Source organism: Talpa europaea, assembly GCF_964194135.1.
Source record: "Talpa europaea genome assembly, chromosome: 8".
NCBI classification, from domain to species: Eukaryota; Metazoa; Chordata; class Mammalia; order Eulipotyphla; family Talpidae; genus Talpa; species Talpa europaea.
This window is the reverse complement of record NC_140075.1, coordinates 23,654,403-23,678,681: the sequence shown is the minus strand read 5'-3', so window position 1 is coordinate 23,678,681 and position 24,279 is coordinate 23,654,403. Positions and strand designations below refer to the sequence as shown.

At 53.3% G+C, this 24,279-nt stretch overlaps 2 protein-coding genes across 4 annotated transcripts; one reads left to right on the top strand and one right to left on the bottom strand.

Annotated features, from left to right (window-relative positions):
• Positions 1-1,251: 1,251 nt before the first annotated feature.
• MPI (mannose phosphate isomerase) lies at positions 1,252-7,187 on the top strand (the record flags this gene model as incomplete). Of its 2 annotated transcripts, XM_084239879.1 has the most annotated exons (7): positions 1,252-1,374; positions 1,977-2,177; positions 2,935-3,076; positions 3,415-3,597; positions 5,676-5,849; positions 6,490-6,698; positions 6,969-7,187. In XM_084239879.1, the coding sequence occupies exons 2-7, from the start codon at positions 1,983-1,985 to the stop codon at positions 7,185-7,187; spliced, it is 1,122 nt and encodes a 373-aa protein (XP_084096005.1). In that variant the 5' UTR covers positions 1,252-1,374; positions 1,977-1,982. The 2 variants fall into 2 exon arrangements, with proteins under 2 accessions (XP_084096005.1, XP_084096006.1); XM_084239880.1 differs by lacking the exon at positions 3,415-3,597.
• Positions 7,188-10,877: 3,690 nt separating this feature from the next.
• Positions 10,878-14,655, bottom strand: FAM219B (family with sequence similarity 219 member B; the record flags this gene model as incomplete). Of its 2 annotated transcripts, none has more annotated exons than XM_084241240.1 (5): positions 10,878-11,042; positions 12,417-12,465; positions 12,890-12,967; positions 13,587-13,674; positions 14,442-14,655. In XM_084241240.1, the coding sequence occupies 5 exons, from the start codon at positions 14,653-14,655 to the stop codon at positions 10,878-10,880; spliced, it is 594 nt and encodes a 197-aa protein (XP_084097366.1). The 2 variants fall into 2 exon arrangements, with proteins under 2 accessions (XP_084097366.1, XP_084097367.1); XM_084241241.1 differs by having other exon boundaries at positions 10,878-11,039.
• Positions 14,656-24,279: the final 9,624 nt, after the last annotated feature.

Genomic DNA, 24,279 nt, shown 5'->3' with positions numbered 1-24,279 from the left:
AGGTTAAGGGCCTTGCATCTGTTATCATTATTGAGTATCCATGAGTCCCTCCTTGGATCACAGCAATTCTTTGCTGGAACAGACTGATGACTGAGATTCTCAGTAAAGCTGAGGCTCTCTCAGCAGTCTGCACAGCATTGATCGTGGCCTCCTCTCTGACCACCTCACTGCCCTTCTTGCTCTGCTCCGGCCACACTGGCCTCTGTGCTATTTATCACCGGGTGTGACAGGCACATTCCGCCCCTTGAGGACCCGTGCTCTAGCTGTTTCTTCCGCCCACAACATTCTTTCATCCTCAACTCCAAGTCTGTGCTCAAATCTCACCTTTTCAAGAGACTTACACCTAGGCAACCTGCGAAATTCTGCAATCCGCCTCCCCTCTCACCCACCCTCCTTACTATTTATAGCACTTACCTTTCAACACTCTGTGGTTTACTCATTGCAAAGGGATTGTTATCTTCGCTGATGCATCCAGGCCTTAGGTCACCCTAAAGCATTCCACAGGTTCTCAATAAAAAGATGTCCGGTAAAGGCAGGATAAAGGAATAAATACTGAGAGCCAAGATCACAGGCGTCGGCCTCCGGGACGGTGCGAGTTCCCACGGCTAAGCTGGGGATGGCCGAGGATCTTCCTCCGGGGGGGGGGGGGGGGGGCGGCCTCCGCTGGCCCCCGGGGAACTACACTTCCCGTGAGGCTCTGGGCGCGGGCCGCGGGGGCTGCCGGGAAGGCAACGCTCCTGGAAGCCCGGCTGGCGCGGGAGGATGGCGGCCCCGCGAGGTGGGCGCCCGGCTCCGGCTGCGGGCGAGCAGGGGGCGCGGGGGGCGAGAAGGGGGGCCGGGGTCGCGGGCCCGAGGCTGCCCGCCCTGCCCACGCTGCGGCTCGGCGGGAAGATGCCGCGGGCGCCGGGCAGCAGGGGCGCGCCGGGGGCGTGGGCGGTCGTGCTAGGGGGAGGGGCTGCGGGGAAGGGGCTGCGCGGGCCCCGGAGAAGGGGTGCGGAGGGAGCGGGGCCCCCCACTGCCCCCACCCTCCGGCCCGGCCCGGCCGCGCGGCTGTCTGTACACGTCAGCAGAGAGCCTGGCTGCCGCGCTGCAGATGGGGACACCGAGACCAGCAGAGAAGGGGCGCAACCGACACCCCACAAGCTCCTTTGACTCTGCCCCGGAGCAATTCATGGCTGGGCTCCCCGGGACAGGAGCGTCAGGCCCGAGGAGTGGGTGGAAAATGCTGCTCTGTCTGTGCCCCCAGTGTTCCCACTTGCCCCTGCGGTGCAGCAGTATGGCTGGGGGAAGAAGGGTTCCAGCAGCGAGGTGGCACGTCTGCTGGCCAGCAGCGACCCACAGGTCCGGATCTCAGAAGACAAGCCCTATGCAGAGGTGAGACCCGGGCTTTTTTCAACCCACCTTACCAGCTGGTGAGACCTAAGGACCCCTCCACTCAGGGGAGCAAGTCATAGGGTCAGCTGGGATAGGAGGAGGCCTGCTGATGGCCCCAGACAGTGGCCCCACAAGAAGAGGGGTGTTGTCATTAGAGCTTGGGATTTCTCCTACCTTCCTACCCCCCAAGAACTATCGGCATTTGCTGAATTCTAGTTTAGCCCTCTTTGATAATTAAAACAGTTTACTTTCACATTTTAAATAACTATGCCATTTGTTCCTTCTGCCTATCTAGTAAAGCCAAAAAAAGCCTCTATTTCTGAAACTGCTAAGTGGATATTAATCTCTCCTGCAGCCATTTGAGAGTCGCAGCTCTCAAATCACAGAGCAAGCTGGATTCTCATTAGGGAAATTGAGTCCTTGAGACAGAATATAACTGGCCCAAGATTCCACAACTAGTTAGAGGAGAACCGGGACATGGCTCCACATTGTCTGGGGCCACTACCTCCTTCTATGTCTAAATGGCAGTGTTTAGACCCTGTCTTGGGGGCAGGCCAACTGCTTGTGCAGATTCTTCTCTCCCAAGTTTCCTGTTTTTTCAGCTGTGGATGGGAACCCACCCCCGAGGAGATGCCAAGATCCTTGACAACCGCATCTCCCAGAAAACCCTAGGCCAGTGGATTGATGAAAACCAGGACTGCTTAGGCTCAAAGGTCAAGGACACCTTTAATGGCAAGCTGCCCTTCCTCTTCAAAGTGCTCTCAGTTGAAACAGCCCTGTCCATCCAGGCACACCCCAATAAGGTACAGAATCAGAGTGAGGCCCAGACACCAGGGAAGAGTAGAGAAGAGCTTGTCAAGGCCCTCCCACAATTTTTACTGCTGCTTTTACCCCAATCCATGCCAGGTTCCAGCCCAAAGCTAAATTCAGGCCTGACAACTCCCAATTTAGCTCCACGAGGCCAGATGCTGGTGACACATGCTGGCAGCTATGTCTGAGTGGATAGCTGACCAGCCTGTGCCAGGGGAGCTTCCCCAAGCTGGTTCCTGGGAGCTTGAGCCTAGGCTCTCCTCTCCCAGTCCAGGACTATTCATATCTGCCATTTCCCCACCTGTCTCTGGGAGAGTTCACCTTCCAGGGCAGAGCAGGTACCTGGCTCTATCCCAAGAGTCTTTGTGCACAAGGCACTGAGTCACAGCCACACACTGGTCTATCCAAAGTCTTTTCTAGATGGGTAGGTTAAGACCCAGAGAAGAGAGGGATTTGCCCACAGTCACATAGCTTAATGTCAGAGGCTGGCTTGGTATTTAGAGTCTCTGATTCACAGTCCTGAAGTCTACCCAGCTAACACCCAGATTTGGCCCCTGTCCCTTCCCTATCAGCTGAAAGACTGAGTTTCAGAGTCTTTGTTTGTACTGGGCTTGTTGCCAGATGCAGGAACCTATTGTTTGGCTGTTTGGCAACTGGGCAGGGCAAAAAGCGAGGGCAAGGTGGGACTGGTGTCCTGCTTGGTGATGGCTGTACCAAGACTCTCTTCCTCTTCCCCTGGCCACCCTATAGGAGCTGGCAGAGAAGCTGCACCTCCAAGCTCCACAGCACTACCCTGATGCCAATCATAAGCCAGAGATGGCCATTGCCCTCACCTCCTTCCAGGGCTTATGTGGCTTCCGGCCAGTTGAGGAGATTGTGACCTTTCTGACGAGTAAGGTTGGGCAAAATGCTGAGAGCATGCGCATTGGGCCTGGGCTACATGGGGACCCAGGGCACAGCTGAACAGGAGCAGAGAGCCAAGGCCGAAAGTCCCAGGAACTGAGGGGCTGGTGGACCTCAGGAATTCTGGAGCCTCTGGGCAGGCCTGTGAGACCAGGCTCAGGTGTGATTGGTTGCCAAGGGCTGGTGGTGAGTGGTCGATTTTGACTGCAAAGTTTGCATGGTATTGCCTGGCTCCTTGGTTAGGGATGGCATGGGAGGTTTCCTCCAGCTCCCCACCTCAGGGGATGCCACTTTGCCATTCCTGATACGGGCCTGGCCTTCCTGCAGAGGTGCCCGAGTTACAGTTCCTGATTGGAGAAAATGCGGCAACACAGCTGAAGCAGAGCATGAGCCGTGACTCCCAGGCTGTGGCCTCTGCTCTGCAAAACTGTTTCTCCCACCTAATGAAGAGTGAGAAGAAGGTGGTAGTGCAGCAGCTCAACATGCTGGTGAAGCGGATCTCCCAGGAAGGTGGGTGTGATATAGGTGGCGTGCAGGGCTGTGTTCTGGGCCCCCAGAACGGACATAGGCTGTGGGGACAGGGTTCTCCACCCCTTTGCTCAGGTTCCACTTGAGCCCAACTTAGGTGGCCTGTCAGTGACTTCATGCTTCTTTCCCAGTCTCTGGAGCAGGGCTCTAGGTTGAAGGCTGCTTCCTAACCAGCTGTCTTCTCTGCTTGGTGGGAGGCAGACTGGCCTAGAAGCTTCAGGATGTCTTTCACCCGAGCTTCCTGAGACTTCCCCAGCCCCATGGTGGCTCCAATGGATGAATTTGCACTTGGGGGCTAGAGAGCAGGGAGGGGATCCTCTTCTCCAAAAGCCTGATGCCCAGAGCTCCCTGCTACGTGCCCAACCCTGTGCTAAGACCTCTGGACAGGACTGCGATGGGCGTGGTCATGTCACCTTTGGGCTGGGAAGTCAATCCCAGCAGTGACTCTCAGCCATGAGCTGATGTGGCCCGTCATCAGGCCCAGCCCCTTCTACAGGTGACTGCCTGTTATCCTGCTGCTTGCTCTATACATTTCTTCCTTTGAGCCCCAAGGGGCTATTTATTTTACTCAAGGGTACCCTGTGTTTTCTTTGTTTTGGTGTTTTCTCTGCTTGCATGCCTCTCCTTCTTCACAGCAGAACTGACTACTCCTGCTGGGAGCTCCCGTCACACCTGGTTGTATATCATGTGTAGCTCTGACTCCGTAGCATCACACACGCACCTTTAAAGCCGGGCCTCCCCAGCCTGGAACCTGGCTCTTTGAGCTTTCAGCATTCAGCCTCTGGAGGGCAGCCCTGCAATCCAGACCAGCTGATGTCTCATTTTGTTTACAAACCTGGTCCCGCCTCCTCTGCAAACTCAAGAGGACTCAGCTCATGCCTCCCTTCCTTGCCCCCACTTCCAATAAGCCTTTCCTCCCCACGCTAGCCCAGCTGAGCTCCTTCTCCTGGTCAGTCTTCAGGACACATTTTGGTACATTCTGCCTCATACTATCTGGGGTGAACAGCCATGCCTGTAAGCCTGGGACTGAGAGATCTTCTGAGACGCAGTACTTTCAGAGCTACTAAAGGGAAAGGCTGGGCTAACTGGAACAGTTAGACACCCTACATGGAACTCTGGATTAGCTCCCTAATTACATCTTTTTTTTTAAGATTTATTTATGTATACAAGAACTGGGGTACAGGCCAGAGGTGCAGGAGGTGAGAGGATTCACCAGACACAGGAGGAATGACTGAAATGCACTGCTGAGGGGAGCAGCCAGCGAGTCAGGAGAAGTCTGCTGTGCCATGTGGGTAGCTCCCTGGCTAGGGATTGAACTCGTGCTGCAATGGCTGCAGATAGCTTTATAGGTTGCATCTTTGTGCCACCAGGGAGGCCCCCCTAATTACATCTTTTTTTTTTTTTTTTTTTTTTTTTTAAAGATTTATTTTATTTATTTATTTATACAAGCACTGGGAACAGTCAGAAGCGCGGGAGGGTGAGAGAATTCACCAGAGCCAGAGCGGGGAGCAGAGCAGGCAGAAGGACCGAAGGACACTGCTGAGGGGAGCAGCGGGCGGCAGGAGAGGTCTGCGCGCCATGCGGGACCCTCCTCCGGTGGCCGGGGAGCAGCCGGGGATCGAACCGGCGCTGCAGAGGCTGCGGGCGGCTTCGCAACCCAGCGCTCAACCGCTGCGCCACCGGGGAGGCCCCCTAATTACATCTTGAGCTGCTAGATCACTGGTTCTTAGCCAGCAACACTGGCAATTGTCTGGAGATATTTTTGGTTGTCAAACCTGGGTTGGGGGTGCTAGCGAGGTCTCCTGGGGAGTGTCCAGGAGTGCTGAGGTTGAGAAACACTGCAGAAGCCCTCTCTCGTGTCTGGTGCTGCAGTGGGCACCGAGGTGATCGGGATGGGGAGATGGCACCTGCGTTTCCAGGAAGGCTGGCCACCCCTGAGCTGGGGGTGTGGCTAGGACAGTCCCACCGCTTCCTGGACTCCTTCTGCATGCCTCCCTGACCAGGATGGGGCTGTGAACACCACTGTTTCTAAGTACCCTCTGGTGTTCTGTGACCCTCAGTGGCTGCCGGAAACAACATGGAGGATGTCTATGGGGAGCTCTTGCTGCAGCTGCACCAGCAGTATCCAGGTGATATCGGGTGCTTTGCCATCTACTTCCTGAACCTGCTTAGCCTGAAGCCGGGAGAGGCCATGTTTCTGGAGGCCAACGTGCCCCACGCCTACCTGAAAGGAGGTGAGCTGCATTTCAGCAGTTAAACCCCCCAGCCCCCCGGGCCTTGTTTCCCCATGGGACAGGGGGAAAGAGAGTGGTGGAGACCTTCTCTAAGGACCCTTCAGCTCTGACCTCCCAGGGTTGCTGGGGAGAGCAGGGATGCGAATGGCAGCGTGGGTTGGACACCGCTGAGGCTTCACACCAGCCCTGGGAAGTCCTGGCGCACTGAGGCTGAGCCCTGTCTGTAAGTGTGGGGAGCACAATTTGCACCCAGGCTCTACTGGATTAGGCTGCTGCTCCCCTGCATCACACTGCCTTGTCTGTCCTAACTAGCCAGGGATCCCTACACTAAACACGCCGCCACAGGACACACATTTTGATTGTTGGCCGCTTATCTGCTCACGGACAGGATTCTGTGGTAGAATAGGCAGTCCGGGGAAGTTGGGGCTCCCCTGGGGGTTAACCTGACTCCTCCTGACAATAGCAGATGACCAGTACCAGTCTTTGGTATCTGCTCTTTGCCCAGTCCCCCACAGAATGCAGTTCACATTTCCCCCAGCTCTGCAGGGGGTTCATGGGGCTCAGGTTGGGAGGCCCAGTTCTCAACAGCTGAACTCCAAGGCCTCCATCATCTTCACCTATTACCACCATTTGCCCCCAGACTGTGTGGAGTGCATGGCGTGCTCAGACAACACGGTGCGTGCTGGCCTGACTCCCAAGTTCATTGACGTGCCGACGCTGTGTGAAATGCTCAGCTATACTCCTGGCCCCAGCAAGGACAGGCTCTTTCCTCCAGCACGGAGTCAGGAAGACCCCTACCTCTTTGTCTATGACCCCCCTGTGCCAGACTTCACTGTCATGAAGATGGAGGTGAGTGAGGGGCCACGGTGGGTGTCTTGTGGCAGGAAGAACCCTGGCAAGGGTCGCAGTGTAGAGTATGCCTGGGGTTGGGGTTCCTTTCTGTGATGCTCACCCTGTAAGGGAGGGGCCTGCTCCTGCCATGCTGACAAGGACCGGGCAGTGGGAAGGCGGTACGGAATGCTGGAATGCACCCTCTCACAGCCTTTGGGTTGTCTTGACCCCTTTGCAACTGACAGGCAGAGTCTGAGCTGTACTATCCAATTATTCCTTTCTGTCCAGGTCCCTGGCTCTGCCACTGAATACAAGGTCTTGGCACTGGACTCCGCCAGCATCCTCTTGCTGGTGCAGGGGACAGTGACAGCGAGCACTCCGACAGCTCAAGCGGCAATCCCCCTGAAGCGTGGTGGGGTGCTCTTCATTGGTGCCAAAGAGATGGTCTCACTGCAGCTCGCCATGCCCGAGGACCTGCTCATGTTCCGTGCCTGCTGTCTGCTGTAGAGGACTCAGCCTCCACTGTCCTCTGCCAGGCACCTGAAATCTTGGCCCAGCCCAAACACCTTCACTGCTCTGGACTCTTTGGGTACGTCCTAGAAGAGATGGGGTATAGGAACGAGCTTGACGGTACACCTCCTGAGCTCACCTAGACAAAACCATCTTATTTCTGGGCGGAGGGCCCACATGAGCAAAAAGGGCTAACACTCCTTTTCAGTCACACCTCTCCCTGCCACAGCTGAGCCAGGCCCCTGCGCTGCAGGCTGGTGACATCTGTGATAGCTCGGCATTAATTACATCAAGCGGCTAGGTTATTCATTTCTAAGAACAGGGTACTGGCCCTGGGACTGCCTGTTTACTCAGCGGCAAAGCAGGGAGGTTCGGTGTATGGACTAATGCGGACATCATCACCCTTTTCTCTGTCAAAGCAATTAAAGATTAAGTCTGTCGGTGTGTTCAGGCTGTGAGGTAAAAAGCCTCAGCCTTTTGCAGTCCAGTTCCAGAAGAGGCTGAAAGGATGTCAATTTTTGCTTCATTCCTGCATCAAACAGGTCCCTAGGGTGGGCAGGCTGGACCCAGAGCCCTTTCATAGGAAAGTGTGGGATTGCTCTCAGATGCAAAGCTAGCAGGCAGGCCTTGGGCCCTCCGGCCCTGGAGACAGAGGAAGGTGGGGCTAAAAATGTGCACTGTAAGTGCACGATTCTTCCCTCCAGTTTAAGCTGGTCCTAGGGGTCAGCAGGCTAGATCTGGCCACATCCATTCGTTTACACACTATCCATGGCTTTCAAGCTACAAGGGTGAATTTAAAATATGCTGGGATGTATGGCCTGCAAAGCCGAAAGTATGTACTCTAGCCCTTTACACCGCAGCTTGTGAACCACTTCTAGAGTCCCTTTATCCACAGGGAAGGGACACTTGGGTCCCCACTGTGAAGGAAAACATTTCTGCTTTTACCAAACTGGCAGGAGGCACATAGGAGGGCATCTACCCTGCTGGTGCCTGTTGTCTAGAAGCGGAACACACCTCTGCAGGAGGCTTAACAGCTGTTTTGCCACTGAGGTTTCTTACTAGCAATTTGGGATCCTGCCATCCCAGACTAAGCAGAGACCCAGGCTATCGATGCCTTCCTGTGGGATAAGGATCTAGACTCACACAAAAGCATCTTTCTGAGCTAATGTCCACACTAGGCTCCCTGTACAACAGAATTCCAGGAAACTGCCTTCCAAAAAGTTCTGGCCAATGTGTTCTGCATTTTTTGGCCTCCACATTTTCTTCACCTGGAAGACAGGCCTGCTAAAGGGAACCCATTCTAAATAGAAGTGCGGAGCCTATTTTATCCATGGTCTTCACTTGAACAGGCCTGAAAATGATGCCCTGCAGAACAGCAGAAAGGGAGGTGCTAGGAGGAACAATCAGTTAGGACCACTAGGCATTTCATTTCAGAACTCAGAAGGGAAATGACTACAATCTAGACTTTTCTTAAAAATCCTATTGTAACACAGAGACGGCTCAACTTGCATATTTGTATTTATTTTTATAAACTTACAGAGTGTAGAAGCATAAGCCAAGAGTTCTGTGGCATGCTCTAAATACCATAGGGTGCCAATCCCATCTGCGAGCTAAGCCAGATACACCCTCTCTGCCCAGGGCACTGCCACCTGCAGAAGCCAGGGACTATGATTAAGGCACTGGGCACCTTGGTGCCTTTATTGGTGACATTTTGGCCTCTGGCCCCAAACCGCTGGTCATTTCTGCCCTGCCTCACTGTACGCTGTCCCTAGTTACAGGTCTCTGTAGTTTTTTCTACAAAGGTAAGACCACCCACAAGCAGTCAGCCAGCTCCGGCACATGCCCTGCAGGGACAGCTGCAACCAGAAACACCAGGGTGGATTCACAGCAGTGACTGCCCAGAGGGGCTTGGTCTTTGTATCCTGCTGTCACCCTCACACCAAAAAGCTGCCAAGTGCTTAGGCTACTCTGTTCTAATTAACTTCTTCACAGAAATGTGGCCCCCACTTGGCTTCAACAGCTTTCTGGCCTCCGCTACCACCAGTCTGTCCCTACCCTGTTGTATATCCAAGCCCTGTGTTTGAGTGTACTTCTCCACCTCCACAGAAACAAAGGCCTGATACAGCCCCCAGGTGGGAGGGGTTCAGGACAGAGATGCTCTGGCCCCCTGTGGGCACTCACACAAAGTGTTTGGAATGCTCAGCACCTGTGAGGAGTTGCAGAGCCCTTTCCAGCAGAGAATAACCATCCACATCCCCGACTCTGCAGACCCAAGATAAGGTGCCTCTGGTCTGTCCCTTCTCCCTCCTCCTGTGGTGCTGCCAGCTTGTATAATAAAGGTTAGCCATGGCCTCCAGGACACCATATATCCCTCTCCGCTTTACGATTCGAGAAAAGCACCAAGATGGATGACTTAGTCACCTGCCAAATGACAAGGCCTCTTATCTAAAATTCTGACTTAACGGGGTAGAGCAAGAAGAGTCCACGTATTCCTCGTATGTCTCCACAGTCACAGGACATTAAACTGGGCACGTTCCCGAATCCTGACTATTATGCCCATTAGGCTAGGAGCCTGGTCCATTCTCATGTGGTCTCCACGGCATGGTTCTACATGAGGCAAAACAAAACAATGAAAAGCTAAATTCTAGAGAGAGGGCAGGCAGAGCAAGAATGCTGTGCCACCGAGGTCATGGGACATGGTGCCGTGTCCGCTGTCTTCAGGCTCCTCCTCCCCGTCCTGTCAGTGTCCTCTGAAGAGAGCGGGATGGCTGCCCCAGTGTACCACTCACCCACTGCTACTTCTCAAGTTTAAAAAGCTAAAGAAATAGGAAATCCCCTGGTTACGCCCTGCCTCTCCCCCTGCTGGTCACCACAAGAACTGCAGGCCTCGGGGAGCTTCAGTCCCTTCACCCAACTATTTAGCTTTTAAAGACGGTGTGAAGGGGCTCGCTAAGACCAAGGTGAAGAATGGTGGCCGAGAAATGGCAAATAAATAAATATATCCACAGCGGAGCAGACCTCTAGGGATAGGCTACCCAGAGTCCTTGGACCCTCCCAGACAGTTGGGCCAGCCCAGGCCCAGGGATTCTGGAAGTGCCATCCAGCAACATGCCGTGCTCTAGCCATAGTCAGTTACAGCCAGAAGAGGGCCAAAGGGTCTTGCGTTACCATCTCTTGAAGGTCAAACAAGTGACCCATCATGGAGCTAGCAAGAGGAAGACAGTGTATAGAATTTCTTGAACTGGTCCCAAATAATTCTTTTTCAAAGATTCTTAGCTAGAAGCCATAAACTGCTATGTTCTGCCTCCCTATGACACCAGCACAGCCTGGGCACAGTAACTCTCCTTTTCCCTCTTGGGCAGGACAACAAATACCAGCCAAGATTATTTCTTAGCCAGTTTTGTCCCTTACCATAAGAATCCCTGCTTCTGCCCCTATTAAAGTGATCTCTCCAACTGCCGACAGCAGAAGAAAAGGGCAGCATCCCATCTGTCACCCTATGATTCAGAGGGAGGCCTCTGGCCTGAAAAGCACCAGGTACAGGGTATCTGGGGTCAGTGACTTGCCCAGCAGGTCAGTGCCTCCAGTGATTCTGGGGCTGCCAGCAGGTCTTGCCACACTCTTGCTACTCCCGGGCCAACAGGGCTCTGCAGGCAAAGCAAGCAGGGCCCATTTAGGGGGTGATGCCTACTGGAGGGTACAGGAGGAAGAGTCCCCAAGACAGCACCAGCAGCAGGAGCACGTTGAGTTTATGGGCTTGGGGGGAATGAGGTCCAAGTCCTCATCATCTGGAGTCTCATCCAGGTGATACCCATCCTGGAGCAGCTGCCGGCTGACATCCTGATTCACCTGCTAAGAGCAGGAGAGAAAGAACTGATAAGCCAGGCTGCAAAGCACAAAGAACTGCTGCCCGAAAGGCAGACCCACACTCTTACCGTAGCCTCCTGTCCAGCTCCACGCTTAGGCCAACCCCATACATCTCTGGGTTACAGGAGGAAGGGCTACCTTTTCCTCATTGGGCCTCACCCAGCAGTGGGTGCTTGGGCCAGTACAGGACAGGCTGCACTGTCACTAACCCCCAGGGGAGCTGCTCACCAAAGAATCCTGAGGCATCTGATGTAAATACCAGATTCTACATTGTAAGTCAGTGCCCTGATGGCTGCCACCGGGAACCTCAAGGTGTCCCTATGAAAGCTAAAGACCACGGGGAATGACACCAGAACAGTGAGGTAGAAGAGTTGAAGAATGCAGGTTGAGGCGGGACAGGCCAGTTAGGCAGGCTGTCATCCCATGCCAGCAGGCCTCATTCCCACAAAGTGAAGCCTGTCAGCATGGCTTCACCGGCTCCACTGAGCAGAAGGAAAATGAGACAAGACAGTGTAGAACTTTCTTCAGCTCTTGGCTAATTTTTCTTAATTTTAACAATCTCAGGGACCCAGAAATCCAGGAGCATACAATATGTAAACTGCCTCTATGTAATGTGTAAACTTCCCCTTGGCAGAAACTCGGGGCAGCCAAGGGTTTCCTGAGACGGAGGAAAAACTGCCGGTGGTGTAGTCATGTCCCCAGCATCACATCTCTGTCAAAGGCAGCAAGCTGCACAGGCAGAACTGTACATCCCTGTTTATGTATGAGACCATCACTGGAAACATGTTCAAAAGGCTAACCCGGGAGTCTATCAGCCTGAGTTCCCATCGGTGGAATACCCGCAGGCACAGAAGTCATTTGGCCTGGAAGAAAGCAAGCTTGGGTAGAGGGTACTCAGGGAAGAGGACTAGAATGACAGTGAGAGAGAGGGCAGGCCTAGGGCCACTAAGTCCTGGCCACAGGAGACATTTCAAATCAATAAGGAGAACTTCTCTAAGCGCCACCCAAGGAAGGTGATAGGCAGGTACAAGTACCTAGTACATTGCAAGCAGCATTCCAGAAAGCACAGACAACTATACACTTAGCTATGACTTATCAAGAGGATTCCTTTTCTAAGTGGTGGCCTGGACTAGAGGATCTGTGGGGTCATTTCCAGCTCAGAGGGTCTCTGGCCTCCTAAATTTTCAACAGCTCTTCTCAGACACCTGTATCTTTGCTGGGGGAAGAGGACAGAGTAGACTAGAGAACAGACCATAGGCTGGGACAGTGCCAAGCACACAACAAGCACCAGACAAGAATCTGGCAGTGGCAGCATGCTGCCTGCCGCCCACCCCGGGCAGAAAGGCGCTCTGGACTTGCCTCTGCAGAGGAATACCCGGAGGAGTATCTGGATTCCAGCTCCCCATCACTAGGAGAAGAGGAAGATAGTCAGTTCAGGGGGATTCCTGTGGAGTACAGCTGCAAGTAGCAAGGTGGAAAGCATGCAAAAGGGGGCTGGAGGACTGGTGAAGCAAAGACCACACGCCATAGAATGCAAGCCGTGAGTACAAATGGCTCCTTCAATTGGCTCCAGTAGGGACAGGGTCACTGTCACTAACAGTGCAGACATGACAGGGCAGGATGATTGCCCCAGACAAGGATGGTGCTCGAGATCCAAGCATGATCACCTGAGTCAGCCTCTACCCACGCCATCCTGGGGATAGTGCTCCAAAGGCAGCCCTGAAACATGCATGAAGGGTCTTGGAAGAGACAGGGAACAAGCGAAGGCACCAAGCGAGCTGCACTTTTACCCAAGTCACTCCCCAAGGGCTATGTCCAAGGAGTGCACTTACCTATCAGAGTCGAGGGACACCAGGTTTTCATCTGGACTCTGGCTAAGAGCAGTATAGCCCTTGTTAAACTTCACTGACCTGATATGAGGGAGAGACCAAGCACAGATGAGGCACTGGCATTTTCACAGGGCAAGCCAGAGTCCCCACCCTTCTGGAAAGGGAAGCACTCGCCTGACCTGCCTGCTACCTGCTCACACAACTGACTGCCTGCCCTGTGTCTGGCTACACCTCCTCAAAATATGCACTTTCATACACCACTCCCCTCTTTGGCTCCTGGGGAAAAGTAAGCCTGCTCTCTCCACAATCAGGAAACCCCCTCCGGCCTTAGTTAGCCAGAGACCAGAAAAACTGCAAGACCTTCACCTGTCTCATCCGCTGTAAAAGAGGCAGTGGCCGAGGCCCTAACCAGCTCTGAGCTGACCATTTTCTGACTCCCCCCACCGGCTGTCCGCCCTCTCTGGGGGCCCAGTCACTAGGCCTCCCCCAGCTGGGACCCAGTCAGGGAAGGCGCCCACCGGCCACAGCACTCGCTCCAAAACAAAGCCTTCCCTGGTGCCTACAGGAAAAGCAACGGCGCTTCCTGTCTCCCTCGGGAGGACGGGAGGAACCTGCGGCCTAGCCGTGAGCTCAGCCTCCCGCCCAGGGACTCAGCCTGCTCTGGAGCTGCTTGCACAGAGGAAGAGGCGCTTGCTGAGACCTTTTCCCTGAAGATTCGGGGCGGTGCAGGGGGGCCCCCAGCATGCCTTTCCTCCGCAGGACTGCCCTGGCCAGGTCACGGTGCTTCTCTGCAAGTTAAAGGGCCTGGATGAGCAGGTCCCAGCCCCGGAGCCCGCGCTTTCCCAACGGCTGTTCCGGGGCGGGCGACAGGCGCCCCTCGGGGCCCCGGAGCAACCCCCTTGGCCAGAGCCCCCCAGGGACAGAGACCCCAGGGAAAGAGCCCCCAGGGACAGAGCCCCCCCAGGGACAGAGCCCCCCGGGCAGAGCTCCCCCAGGGACAGAGCCCCCCCCCCCGCCCCCGGACAGAGCCTCCCAGGAACAGAGCCCCCCCCCAGGGACAGAGCTCCCCAGGCAGAGCCCCCGCAGGGACAGAGCTCCCCGCGCAGAGCCCCCCCCAGAGACAGAGTCCCCCCCCAGGGACAAAGCCCCCCCAGAGACAGAGCCCTCCCAGGGACAGAGCCCCCCCCCCCCAGGGACAGAGCTCCCCAGGCAGAGCCCCCGCAGGGACAGAGCTCCCCAGGGACAGAGCTCCCCGGGCAGAGCCGCCCCCCCAGGGACAGAGCCCTCCCAGGGACAGAGCCCCCCCCCAGGGACAGAGCCCCCCCAGGGACAGAGCCCCCCAGGTACAGAGCCCCCCCCCAGGGACAGAGCCCCCCCCCAGGGACAGAGCCCCCCCAGGGACAGAGCCCTCCCAGGTACAGAGCCCCCCCCAGGGACAGAGCCCCCCCCAGGGACAGAGCCCTCCCAGGGACAGAGCCCCCCAGGGACAGAGCCCCCCAGGGACAGAGCCCCCCAGGGACAGAGCCCCCGGCAGAGCCCCCCGGGCCGCACTCACGCAGCTTGGCCTGAAGGGAGGGCGCGCGCGTCAGCATGTACGGCCCCCGCTTCTCCACAGCTGCCGGGGCCCGCTCTCCTGGCCGGGGGGCTCCGCTGCCGCTTCGCCTGGAGAGCGGACCGGCAGCCCCCACCGCCGGGTCAGTGGCCCCGCCGAGAGGAGGCCCGGGAACCGAGGCCCGCGCCGCGTGCCCGCCGGGTTCCGCGGTCGCCATGGCCGGGCCGGCCCCGCCCCGCCCCCGGCAGCGGAGCCCCGCCCCCGCTGCGGAGCCCCGCCCCCGACGGCGGAGCCCCGCCCCCGCTGCGGAGCCCCGCCCCCGGCCCGCCCGCGTCGGCCGGAGCGGGGCGGTCCCTCCTCGGCAAGATGGCGGCCCGCAGGCGCCCGCCGCCCCCGCCCGCCGAGGGCTTGCGCGACTGTTCCGCCCCGCCGGGGCTCGGGTCGTTCCGCCCGCTCCTTTCCCCGGCGCTGCGGGGCCTGGGGTCCGCCGCAGCCGGGGGCGGCCGGGACCGCGTCTCCTCTATTTCTGGGGCTCCGCCGGCCGCGCCCTCCACGCCCGGCGCCGCGCGGGTGTCCCCTCCCCCAGCGGGGGTCCCCGAAGGTGGCCCGGGGCGGCCTGGGCTGACCCGAAAACGCCCAGGGTGGAAAGCGGCGCTCGTGCCCGTCTCCGGAGGAGGCAGCAAGCCCGAGAGGAAGGGTCAGGGCTCTGCGGAGGTGACCCCGGAGGCCGGTCCGTCTAGGGCCAGGGCGCGTCCTTTCACCGGCGCGCGGCCCCGGGCGAGGCCCGGCCGTCCCCAGGCCCCAGTTTGCACATGTCCACACGGCCGTGCCGCTTCCCGTCGTGGGCCCCGCGCACGGGTGGATAGCCACGGAGAGAAGGGGCGGTGCGCGCAGCGTGTGGGGGAGCACGGGCTGTCACAGCGCTGGACTTTTCTGGCCCCCAAGGGATGGCTTGTGGCTGGCTGGAAGCAGCACCAGATCCTTGTAGGACTTGCCAGATCTCATGAGGCTGTCCCCGAGGCGAGTTTATTGACCTCCACAGGGTAGATCAACAATGTGTGACTTCTGAGCCCCGTGGGCCACCCAAACAGGCAGGATATGCCTTAGGCAGAATTGGAGAATAATTACGGTTGGAGTTTTTGTAAAGTGAGAAGTGCCACAAAGGAATGCTGATAACTGTCCATAGTTTGCACCCTTTTTTTTTTAAAGATTTATTTATTTATTTATACAAGCACTGGGTACAGTCAGAAGTGCGGGAGGGTGAGAGGATTCACCAGAGCCAGAGTGGGGAACAGACCAGGCAGACTGACGAAATACACTGCTGAGGGGAGCAGTGGGCGGCAGGAGAGGTCTGCTGCCATGTGGGACCCTCGCCAAGCGGCCCAACCAGGGCTGCAGAGGCTGCGGGCAGCTTCCCAACCCAGAGCTCAACCGCTGTGCCTGCATCTTTTTTTTTTTTTTAAGATTTATTTATTTATGCGTACAAGAACTGGGGTGTAAGCCAGAGGTGGGTGGGGGAAGGTGAGCAGATTCACCACAGAGGGGAGCAGAACAGGCAAATCTGTTACAGGACAGGGAGAGGGGCAGCCCAAACCCCGCAAACCTGCCTATTCTAAATGGGTTCTGCCATCCGCCGCATCAACACAAAACATATGAGACTTTAATGGGAAGGAACTTTAATAAAACTAGGAAACAATACAGGTAAGGCAAAGAGTCTAGTTTCTAAATGAAGCACCCAAAGTTACCCGTCCTCTCGTGGGTAAAACGCCATCCATGTGGGATCAGCCCAGAACAAGGCCCCAAAGCCTGCCACAAGTCTAAAGCATCTTCCAGTGGGGACCCACAGAAAAGAGTCAGAAACAACCAGACAAGCCCGGAAGGAAAAGAGCAAAATCAACATCAAGATAAAAGCTGCCATGGTCACCTCCCCATGGGTCTCACCCACATCTGTGTCACCCAGTCCACGACCAAAAGACAAGCGCAGTTTTTTCACGTGTCTCTAGGCTCCATGCGCCTCCTCCAGGTCTCCTGGCTCCATCCTGCTTCCTTCCTCAGTCTCTTCTGCAGCTTCTCCTCTCCTGGCTCAGCTCCACCCTCCCTTGGGTGGGGACAGGGAACCTCCCCCTTTCCTGGGGACCACCCTGTTACAGATCTACTGAAAAACACTGCTGCGGGAGGAGCAGGGGAGACAGGAGAGGTCTGCTGCACCATGTGGGTCAGCTCCCTGGCTGGGGATCTAACTCATGCCGGGTGACTGGCAATAGCTTGATAGTACTGAAGCTTTAACCCCTGTGCCGCTAGGGAGGCCCCTGCACATGTTTTTTTTTACCTCTAGAAACAGCAATTTCATGAGATTCAGCTTAATAACTAACCTTAATAACCTCATAATGAAGCTGGTAGTGTGCCACTGTTATACAAATGAGGACAGACTAAGTCAAATTCATTGGGTAAACCTAAAATTTGAACCCAGGTCCCTCTGGGCACTAAAGAATTGTTTTTTTTTTTTTTTTTTTTCTCCTGGCTGTGTAACCTGTGAATCTGGAGACCTCACCAACGGCCAAAGAAAAAGTGATGAAGACCCACGTGATGTCACACCTCCAGAACTTGTAGCAAGTGAGTTTGAGTGCCTTGCTCCACCATCTCTTCCCTCCACTCCTCCATCTCACATCATTAGTGCTCAGGTAATTGCAATGTGTGTGAACTCAGACCCCAAGTCCTGGTTATTTGCTCTGTCACTTACTGGCATTTTATTTAACCTTTTCATATGTTTTTCCTTAGCTAAGAAATGGGAGTATCAATAATACCTAAAAGAATTGAGGTTACATTGTAAAAGCTTACACTGTTCTGAGGATTTAGTGTTTTATCTTATTGGCTTTACACTCCCCAAGACAAGCTGCCTTATTCATCTGTATCCCTTGTTCTTAAACACCAAGTCATTGTAATAATATCTGTTGAATGAATGTCTTACTACTTCCCCTCTTAACTTTTAATTTAGAATCACAAAACTTTAGGGCTGGTGGGGCCTCCCTCCGGGCCTACAGGTTAAGTCTCAGGCCTGTCACCTATAGGGCCTCAGTTCCATCCCCAGCCACATACAGTGCAGCAGACCTCTCCTGTCTCACCGCTGCTCCCCTCAGCAGTGTATTTCAGTAGATCCGTCTGTTCTGCTCCTCACTCTGTCCCTGGTGAATCCTCTCACACTCCCTCACCCCATACCTCTGGCCAGGGGGCAAAAGTTCTTCTACACACACACACACACGCATACTATCTTTTTATTATATATATATATATATATATATATACACATCATTCTTCATTTTTGTACAATGTATGTTTTCTCATCCCAGTTATTGTCCCCGTGAAATTCCCACCACCAATTCACCCAAGTACCATCCCCATGTCCCTTGTGCTCTTCCCACCCCTGTTTTTTTTTGAAGATTTATTTATTTATGCATACAAGAACTGGGGTACAGGCCAGAGGTACGGGGTGAGAGGATTCACTAGAGACAGAGTGGGGTACACAACAGGCAGAATGACTGAAGTACACTGCTGAGGGGAGCAGCTGGGCAAGACAGGAGAGGTCTGCTGCGCCATGTGGGTTGCTCCCTTGCCAGGGATTGAACTCGAACTGCTGCAGAGGCTGTGGATAGCTTCATAGTGCTGTGCTTAACCCCTTGCGCCACCAGGGAGGCTCTCCACCCCCTTTATTATTTTTTTTTAAATGTATTGAGGACTTAATGTAAGGCAGATGTCATTTATTTATTTATTTAATTTTTTAAATATTTATTTATTTATTTATACAAGCACTGGGTACAGTCAGAAGCGCGGGAGGGTGAGAGAATTCACCTGAGCCAGAGCAGGGAGCAGAACAGGCAGAAGGACCGAGGTACACTGCTGAGGGGAGCAGTGGGTGGCAGGAGAGGTCTGTGCGCCATGTAGGACCCTCGCCCAGTGGCCAGGGATGGAACAGGCGCTGCAGAGGCTGCGGGCAACTTCACAACCCAGTGCTCAACCGCTGCGCCACCGGGGAGGCCCCCCCCACCTCTCTTTTGATCCTACTTCCCTCTCCCCCACTGTAGAATGTCTGGTTTATAGTTGCTTGTTGATTTTGATATTTACTTTATTATAATTATTTTTTCCCTAGTCCCTTATTTGGGTCCTCTACATTCTTCCTAAAAGTGAAAATCATTTGGTATTTTTCTTTCTCTTTCTGGCTTATTTCACTGAACATGATCCCTTCCAGCTCCACCCATGTTACTGTGAATGGCATGAGTTTACCTTTTTTGATTGCTGAGTAATATTCCATTGTGTATATGTACCACATCTTCTTTTTTTTTTTTTTTAAAGGGGATTTTACTTTTTTTTTTTTTGATTTATTTATTTATTATTTATACAGGCACTGGGTACAGTCAGAAGCGTGGGAGGGTGAGAGAATTCACCAGAGCCAGAGCGGCGAGCAGAGCAGGCAGAAGGACCGAAGGACACTGCTGAGGGGAGCAGCGGGTGGCAGGAGAGGTCTGCGCGCCATGTGGGACCCTCGCCGGTGGCCGGGGAGCAGCCGGGGATTGAACCGGCGCTGCAGAGGCTGCCGGCAGCTTTGCAACCCAGCGCTCAACCACTGCGCCACCGTGGAGGCCCCTGTACCACATCTTCTTAATCCAGCCATCTATTTTTGGGCATGTGGGTTGTTTCCATAGCTTACCTATTGTAAATAGTGCTGCAGTAAACATAGGGGTGCAGGTGTCTTTTTGAATTAATGTTATTGTGTCCTTTGGGTAGTTACCTAGGAGTGGAACTGCTGGATCATATGGTAGCTCCATTTTTAGTAATTTGAGGAACCTCCACACAGCTTTCCATAGTGTTTGGACCAGTTTGCACTCCCACCAGCAGTGCAGGAGAGTTCTTTTTTCTCCACACCCTTGCCAACAATTGTTATTGCTAGTTTTTTTAATATGTGCCATTCTCACTGGTGTAAGGTGGTATCTCATTGTGGTTTTGATTTGCATTTCCCTGATTATAAGAGATGTTGAACATTTTTTCATATGTCTGTTGGCCATTTGCATTTCCTCTTTGGAGAAGTGACTCTTTTAGCTTCTCTACCCATTTTTTGACTGGGTTGTTTACTTTGTTGTGTGTTTTTTTTTTTTTTAAGATTTGTTTAGGGCCTCCCCTGGTGGCACAGGGGTTGAGCGCTGGGCTGCGAAGCTATCCATTGCCTCTGCAGCGCCGGTTCAATCCCCAGCCACCTGCGAGGGTCCCACATGACGCACAGACCTCTCCTGCCGCCTGCTGCTCCCCTCAGCAGTGTATTTCATCAGTCTGCCTGTTCTGTTCCCCACTCTGGCTCTGGTGAATTCTCTCACCCTCCCACACTTCTGACTGTACCCAGTGCTTGTATAAATAAATAAAATAAATCCTTAAAAAAAAAAGATTTATTTATTTATGCATACAAGAACTGGGGCACAGGCCAGAGATGCAGGGGATGAGAGGATTCATTGGAGTGGGGCACATAACAGGCATACTGACTGAAATACGCTGCTGAGGGGAGCAGCGGGCAAGGCAGGAGAGGTCTGCTGCGCCATGTGGGTAGCTCCCTGGCAGGCCAGGGATCCAGCTCTGCTGCAGAGGCTGCAGATTGCTTCATAGTGCTGTGCTTAACTCCTTGCGCCACCAGGAAGGCCCAGTCATGTAGTGTTTTGCTGTATTTTCTTCTATATATTTTATGGCTTTAGGTCTTTTTTTTTTTTTTTTTTTAAATAGAGGCATGTTTTATTTATTTATTTATTTGTTTTGTTTATACATGCACTGGGTACAGTCAGAAGCGCGGGAGGGTGAGAGAATTCACCACAGCCAGAGCGGGGAGCAGAACAGGCAGAAGGACCGAAGTACACTGCTGAGGGGAGCAGCGGGCGGCAGGAGAGGTCTGCGCGCCATGCGGGACCCTCCTCCGGTGGCCGGGGAGCAGCTGGGGATCGAACCGGCGCCACAGAGGCTGCGAGCAGCTTCTCAACCCAGCGCTCAACCGCTGCGCCACCGGGGAGGCCCCTGGCTTTAGGTCTTATGTCTATCTAGTTCTTTAATCCATTTTGAGTTGATTTTTGTGCATGGTGTGAGATAGTAGTCAAGCCTCATTCTTTTGCATGTAGTGGCCCAGTTTTCCCAGCACCATTTATTGAACAAATTTTCTTTGTTCCATTGCATAGTCTCTGCTCCTTTGTTGAAAATTAGTTGCCCGTAAATCTGTGGGTTTATTTCTGGGTTTTTTTATTCAATTCTATTGGTCTGTGTGTCTGTTCTTGTTCACACTCAAAATCTTTTAAAAAAAATTCCAACATTTCGGAAGCCTCCTGGGTGGTGCAAGGGGTTAAGTCTCAGCCCTATGAAGGTATCCTCAGCCACTGAAGGTCAAGTTCAAGTTCGATCCCCAGCCACAGAGCTGACCCACATGGCACAGCACACCTCTCCTGTTTCACCTGCTGCTCCCCTCAGCAGTATATGTCAGTAGATTCGCCTGCGCTGCTTCCCATTCTGGCCCTGGTGAATCCTCTAACCTCTGGCCTACACCCTAGCTCTTGCATACATAAATAAATAAAACTTAAAAAAAATTCAACATCGGGCCTCCCCGGTGGCGCAGCGGTTGAGCGCTGGGTTGCGAAGCTGCCCGCAGCCTCCGCGGCGCCGGTTCAATCCCCGGCTGCTCCCCGGCCACCGGAGGAGGGTCCCGCATGGCGCGCAGACCTCTCCTGCCGCCCGCTGCTCCCCTCAGCAGTGTACTTCGGTCCTTCTGCCTGCTCTGCTCCCCGCTCTGGCTCTGGTGAATTCTCTCACCCTCCCGTGCTTCTGACTGTACCCAGTGCATGTATAAACAAAACAAACAAACAAATAAATAAATAAAAACATGCCTCTTTAAAAAAAAAAAAAATAAAAAAAAATAAAAAAAAAAAATTCAACATCAAAATAAAAGGCAACTCTAGGGTTGGGAGGCAGTTTAGAGATTATATAGGTCAAACTCATTTTATTTATTTATTTATTTGTTTTAAAATATTTATTTATTTATACAAGAACTGGGGTACAGACCAGAAGTGCAGGAGAGTGAAGGAATTCACCAGAGACAGAGTGGGGAGCAGAACAGGCAGATGGACGGAAGACACTGCTGAGGGGAGCAGTGGGCGTGGCAGGAGAGGTCTGCTGTGCCATGTGGGTTTCTCCCTGGCCGGCTGGGAATCGAACCTGCACTGCAGAGGCTGCAGACAGCTTCACAGCGCTGCGTTCAACCCACTGCGCCGCTGGGCAGGCCCCAAACTCATTTTATTAATGAAGAAATCATGATTGCCAGTTGAGTGTGGGGAGTTCTCTTTATCATGTAATATATTCACTAGGAACCTAGGAAAATCCTCTCGAAAACAAACCTTAGGTTGTAAGGGAATGCATTTCCAGGGCAGGAAGCACCTCCACAACACATGGGCACAAAGCCCCGCTTCCTCACCGATTCCACTCAGATCCTAACCCACAGTGACCGTGCTGACTCCCCTGCTGGGTCTGGGGTCAATTCCATCCAGCAAAGCTTTACTCATATTTCCCGTTGGGTGGCAAGTGCTGTGCTAGGCCCAGCACCGAATGTGAACAGGACAGATAAGTTTCCTCCAATCAATCTCTCATTCCCATCTTTTCTCCACTGGTGGGGGTGGTAAGGAATGGGGATGTAAGAGGCTCTTGGCTGTCAGGAACAGAGACTCCTACCCTGGTTTTCAGGCCTTTCTGTCCCTATTGGAGTCACACCCTTTATCCTCCATCCAGATCATGGGACTCCCACCCTTTCTTGGTCCTGAGACAGATTTTCATCATCGTTGAGAATTTCATTCAGTACTTCCTTTAGGCAAGTATCTGGGAATAGGCGTAGAAAGGGATGGAACTGTGCCTTTTTTAATTCTGCTACTTCCCTCTGTGGCTCTCTCCTCCCCAATGTCACCAGCTTTCAGAATCTAGCCTTAGACTTCTTTCATTATTCACGAAACTCACATGGGTAAATGATTGATGGAGCCCAAGAAGCTACAGGTCTCTCTGGGCTCCTGGGTTCTCAGCCCCCCACCTTTGTACCATTAATTCATATCCACTGTCTCACGGCATGAGATTTTCCCCAATCCTCTAGATAGCCTCATATATTACCATGCCCACTTCATACAAGAAAACAGCATCACAAGGGTTAACTGACTTGAATAAGGCCACAAAATTGTAGCAGTCAACTGAATCCTTATCTACCTCCAAAACCTGCCTTCTCAGTCAGGTGTCTCTTTATTGTCGTGGACTCAATCTTGTCTTCCCCAAATTCCTAATGTTGAAACCCTAATGCCCAGTGTGACTGTATTTGGAGGCAGATTCTTTAAAGTGATTGAGGTTAAATGAACTCATGAGGCTGGAACCCAGACCCAGCAGGACTGGTATCCTTTTAACAAGAGGATGAGGCACCAGAGAAAAAGGCTGTGTGAGAACATGGAAAGAAACAGCTGTCTGCAAATCAGGTAGAAAGGCCTCACCAGAAACCAATGCTGCTGACACCTATCTTGGTCTTCTGTCCCCCATTAACTATGAGAAAATAAATTTCTGTTGTTTAAGCTACTCAGTCTGTGGTGTTCTGCTATGGCAGCCCTAGCACACTAATCCTCTTCAAGTTTTCATAGAGCAACATGCATAAAACACTTCCAGAGCATAAGATTTATTCTAACAAAATACTTTTACACTAAAAAGGGCAGGGGCTAGTCCCAAGGCCAGCCTACAGCATGGGGAGCCACGCCTGGCACAGAGCCCCACCACTCTTGTTTTTGAACCAACTGTCCCAACACAGGAAATTGCTGCAGAGATGGGCAGAGTGAGCAGTGTGGCTGTATCTGTGAGATGGAACTTGTGCTGCCAACAAGCTCCCCAATCTTCCATTCTTATGATAATCTTGCAAAGTAGTTCCCATTTTCAGGTGAGAGGACCCAAGGGCACAGAGGGTAAGGTAACTTATCCAGAGTCCTCTGGCTGTAGTAAGCTGGGACTTGAACACAGGTCTGATCCCAGGCCCGTTTCCCTACCTTATTGCTAACATCTTGCTGCCTTCCATCAGCTGATGGGTAGATGTAATATCCTCTTGAGGGAATACAGCTGGAATTTCATATCATCTTCGTAGTATTCTCACCAAAATTGCTTAAGTGGATTTTTAACAACCAAACATAAATTGCAGAACACTTTACAATACCACCAGCCTGGCCTCTTCAGAAAAATTTTATGCCAAACTTCTAGAAGCATACTAACAGTATTGTGGCATAGGGACAGTATTAATATATAGGACGAGAAAGTCCTTATTCTTAGATGTATGTAGGTGTCATGTCTGCAACTTTCTCAAATGGTTGAGGAAAAAAAGGGTGTATTATTAGGTATAAAACATGTGGCAAACCATTAATTGGTTTGAAATATTTGGGTTATGAGTTAATTCCATGATCGTGAACCTCAGATCTTTTTTTTTTTTTAAATATTTATTTATTTATTTGTTTATACACGCACTGGGTACAGTCAGAAGCGCGGGAGGGTGAGAGAATTCACCAGAGCCAGAGCGGGGAGCAGAGCAGGCAGAAGGACCGAAGTACACTGCTGAGGGGAGCAGCGGGCGGCAGGAGAGGTCTGCGCGCCATGTGGGACCCTCCTCCGGTGGCCGGGGAGCAGCCAGGGATCGAACCGGCGCTGCAGAGGCTGCGGGCAGCTTCGCAACCCAGCGCTCAACCGCTGCGCCACCGGGGAGGCCCAAAAGCCATCATATATGTTCCATAGCAGATTTTTTTTTTTTTTTTGAAAATGAAAAGTA